General features: G+C 37.3%; 1 protein-coding gene across 1 annotated transcript; it reads right to left on the reverse strand.

Moving 5' to 3' along the window:
• Positions 1–683: 683 nt before the first annotated feature.
• LOC133672522 (type I inositol polyphosphate 5-phosphatase 5-like) lies at positions 684–4,266 on the reverse strand. The gene is made up of 8 exons (XM_062092955.1): positions 4,200–4,266; positions 3,677–3,764; positions 3,449–3,553; positions 2,668–3,244; positions 2,078–2,271; positions 1,876–1,984; positions 990–1,138; positions 684–906 (listed from the first exon to the last, which is right to left on the reverse strand). The coding sequence occupies exons 1-8, from the start codon at positions 4,216–4,218 to the stop codon at positions 684–686; spliced, it is 1,464 nt and encodes a 487-aa protein (XP_061948939.1). The 5' UTR covers positions 4,219–4,266.
• Between the last annotated feature and the right edge of the window lie 216 nt (positions 4,267–4,482).

A 4,482-nucleotide genomic window follows, 5' to 3' on the forward strand; every position in this document is an offset into this window, starting at 1 on the left:
GATCAACTCTTGATATGTCCTCGGATATTTGGAACTGCAACTACGGATAATACCGACAATGAGTTGTATAGCTGTTTGGGCAACTATGAAGCTAGCGAAGGCTAATTTTTATGGAAATCAACATAGGATAGAGGTTGGAGAGGGGTCTGGCAACCAATCAGGAGACTATTCAAGCCGGTGCAGTGGAATTCTTGAAGGAGCACTTGATTTAGCAAGATATATAGAAAACATGGACTTGAATCCAAGTCCATCACAAGAGAACTTACAAGGAATGACTTCAATCTGGGATTTGGGATACGAGGAAGCAAATTAGATAGCCAACCGAGCATAATCAAAGCAATTGCTCTTCGTATGATTTTTCAACACTCTTGCTCTGCTCTAGCACAAAGAATTAGAAAGAAATGCCCACGAAACTAGTTTGAATTTGCGATATCGAGGGGATAGCTTCTTAAGGAATTCATTGGATCTGTTTTTCTTTTGCTTGTTCATGTGTTTAAACAAATCCTCGTTGCAATAAAATGTGAGGTGCAGTTAGTAATTTCCTAGTTATACTCCTAGCCATTAATTTTCTCTATGTTGGCTGACTCTTCCAGAAAAATGACCCAAAAACAAGGTAAGAAAATAATTCAAGTGGTAAAGTGTTTTCCTGAGAAACCTAATGAAATGTACAATTTGGTTTTCCATTAGAACTCATATAAGCTGTGCCTTCGGGATATGCAGTTATCAAATTCCAGTTTTGCAGCAGCACATGAGTAACCTTTCATGAACCTGTTGTTGGTTCTGTTCCTCATTTCCACCTCTGCTGCAAACACAGCACAAACTGGTCTGTGATCCGAAAATCTTGATTCTCCTCGAATATAGGACAATTGTTCAATGCCATCACCACGCCATAATATCCTGTCACACCTGAAATGCGAGCTTGAAGCAATAAATTTTGCTGGTTTTTCTATATTTTTAGTTTATACTTTTAATATTAGAAGAGTGAATACCATGCTGGTGTTCGACGTTTCTTCTTGGATTTAACATTTTCTCCAGCATAAGAATCTGAATTTTGTGTATACTTGTAAGTAGGAGCAAACGAGATCCTTCCTTCTTTGAACCCTTCAAAGACTCTCCCTGCTTCTCTTTCCATATTCAACTGAGGTCATTGCATTAAAAAAAAGTTAACCATGTCAAATAATAATGAAAAATATCGCTCTAAACTATATGCATAATCTTGGGATTCAATAAATTTTTTATTAAAAGCTTTATAATTAAGCAAGCATAAGATCCACACAGCATTGCATGATGCATAGTGATGATATGAAGCCAGCAAAAAGGAAAACGACTAGCCACCAAGAACGATTGCTTTCTGAGATAATATTACAGTACAAAGACATTCTTTCACTGTTTTTTTTTTTCCTTTTGGCAATTTCCTGATTTCTCATTGTACGGCGAGGATATAGTACTGTAGTTGCCTATACTTGACGACCAAAATCGAATACCATGATTTCATTTTTTTAGAAATTTACAGAAGTACAACGGCATTTTTCTTCCTGTTAAGCTTTTAATTTCCAAGAACGAATGTTAAAAACAACCATAGAGCATGATCATTCCATTCTCCAGTACTTATACTATTAATAAGCTTTAGGAAATTTGAGGAAGGTTTGACTTCCTGTGACCTCTAGATATTTTGATATCCCTTCCAGAGTAAAAGGATAAATGACTGATTGAACATGATGTGTAGTTTCAGAAAGGAGTCAAGAAAAGGATGCCCAATGCAAAGGTTACTACCAACAGTAAATTAATGGTGCAAGAACATTGAGTACAACAACAGAAAATTAAGCACTGCTTGCTTTTTTTTAAGAGAATGAGAAATAGTTTTTAGCAACAAACCTGATCCTTCTCCAGCAGGGTGTCCCAGTCTTTATCCTCCAACAGAACCTTTGTTTCCTCATAACTCAAAGCTACTCTGTAATTTAAATCTCCTAGCCAAATTATACGGCTGCAGTATTAAAAACAGAAGGCCCCAAATGGAAAGATCAGTAAACCTACAGAAATGGAAAGGCAGAAAAATAATACAAAAGGTATAACATACTCATGATCAACTATTCTTTCTGTGGCTCGGCAAGGCCTATGTTTGCAAATCTTGGGGAATTGTGTGCTTTTGAGGATCTCAGCTACGTCGGCATTCCTCTTTAGCTCGTCACCTTCCTTCTCACCAGAAGCCAGGTGACTGCACACGAAACAAAAGCTCGTTTGGTGCAATGACATGCTTATTGATATACATCCCTGCAATGTTGGACCGCATGAATCAAATTATTATACAGTCAAGATTTGATTTCATTAAAATAGTACTTTATTACCCCCCCCCCCCCCACCCCCCCCGTATCTTTCCAAGTTCAGCCTCTCAAACTATTAGTCTGACTTCAGAATGTGCCATTTTGTTAAATCAAAATTACCAAGCTTACTAACACATGATAATATCAAGAAATTTCGAAGACAGTTGTCCAACTAGGACAATGGGGAGGATTGGATGAAAATGGAAAATTCTCTTTCTTTCCTGTAATTCATGTTGCAGTTTCAAGAAAATGATTGAAGCAACTTTCATATTGCAATTTGGTCCAGCTATTCTTGGCCAAGGAAACTCAGTTCAAGGATGAAATATGCCTACTATACTCAGCTTACCTTGTTGCCTAGAAGACCCATTATTCCTCTACCGACAGAATCTACCCTGAGATGACCAATGTGAGGAACCAATTCCTTTCTAACCCACACCGAGAGAAAAATTCCAACCATTTGCTTTCTTGCAATAAGGTTATAGGTCCTGTCGGTCAGTGAGGAAGGGAAGGAAGGTATATCAGGCATATAGAGCATGCTATCGGCAGAGCTGTACGGACGAAAGCGATGTGTTTCCTTTGCTGAGTCTAGTTTGTGGATGGGGTCACTAAGCTTTCTTTCTCTCTGCCTGTCTCGTGTTTGGGACTCCTCCTGACAATTGCAGATCTTGAGAAGGCTACTATCTGCTCTGTAATTTTCAAGGACTTTCAGTGAAGGCTTGTGAAATAAATTATGTGACTTCGAGTCTTTATTATCGTTGCTGTTCAGACCTCTTGAACCATGACTTGAGTCAGAAGAATAGTTTGTAGAATCATGCAGTGGTTTGTTAAGTGCTTGGCTTATCAGGGCTAGCCATCTTGCTGCAGGTTCATTATCTTCAATCACCAATACATTTCCAGCATTGAGTGGAACAATTTCCTGAAACCTGAAGAGGATGAACTTTAGACAAGTTGCACCTAATAGATCTCATCTCAATGATTCCGAATCAGAAAATAACACAAAGAAAGAATGTATTGATGACTCCAATGGGAGTTGTCATCAAATTAAATTGCATGTTTGCCATTAGTCACGTTTTTTTCAGTGTGCCATAGAAAAAGAGCTAAAGAGCTTATTAATGTGTTTATCATACCCACAGACATAAATATCCGCACATCCCTCAACCTGCAAGAAATCTTCAAGGTTGAGGTCAGGGTTGGGTGCCTTGCCTCCCACATTCCATGTTGCAACAGATATCCTGCAGAAATCCAACCACAACTCTTTCTATAAGATATGCACGTACAACATGAGCCTGATAAAAAAGCAGCTGAAGTTATTAAAAGAAATATTTACTCAATCAAGAAATGACAAGAATCCACACCTAAATTCTTTAATTTCTGTTTCTGGTGCCATAGAGTGATCAATGTTTGATAAGTTTATGCCTTCAATCCCTGTACTATTCCGTCTTTCTGCAAGTAGATAAGAAATACCAAACACCATGGTTTACTTTTCGAGCAAATCCTGAATTCAAAATCATGGTTTTCCTGTGATAAGGACTGGAAGATCACTATCATACATGAAAAATTTCCCCGTATCTCCATTTTCTACTCTTTAGTTTACAATATCTAGCCAATGATCAAAATTCATTAATGTTAGGTTAGCTACGAAGAAAGTGAAAGAAGAGATAAGGCTAACTTGGACTTATTTAGATGTGTATGTGGCTTCCACTCATCACATGTAAGATTCAATAAAAAGTGACAACCCTAGCCTGCTACTATAAATGTAATATATACAAGTTTTCTTTCAATTGATTTTATGGTACAGGAAATAAAATACGATGCATCAACATATATAGCATGGAAAGTATGGGTAAATACTAAAACATCATTCACTTTTATAAATACCTGTGTAACTTTTTCTCATCAGGGGGGATGGCTCTATGAATGTTTTCTTCCTTCCTGCAATCTTCTTGTCCACATCTACCCACCAAACCCAGATAAAAAAACTACATTAATGCATGCAGACATGAAACATATTCATGCATCTTATATATGCTTGAATCAAATATATATGCATGTATATGATTCTGTCAGAAAGAGAAGAATACCAAGAGAAATTCCAGTGCCATCTGATCCAACTACATCATCATCATTGGAAGCATTTCTATTGTTCCATTTTGAACTGAAA

The sequence above is a fragment of the Populus nigra genome, chromosome 14, assembly GCF_951802175.1.
Source record: "Populus nigra chromosome 14, ddPopNigr1.1, whole genome shotgun sequence".
Classification (NCBI taxonomy): domain Eukaryota; kingdom Viridiplantae; phylum Streptophyta; class Magnoliopsida; order Malpighiales; family Salicaceae; genus Populus; species Populus nigra.

Excerpts from the sequence above, each read along its gene's own strand:
- LOC133672522 (XM_062092955.1), bottom strand. Across the intron at positions 1,139-1,875 it reads CCCTGCTGGAGAAGGATCAG|TTGAATATGGAAAGAGAAGC; the intron begins GTTTGTTGCTAA and ends CAATGACCTCAG. Across the intron at positions 907-989 it reads AAACGTCGAACACCAGCATG|GTGTGACAGGATATTATGGC; the intron begins GTATTCACTCTT and ends CTCGCATTTCAG.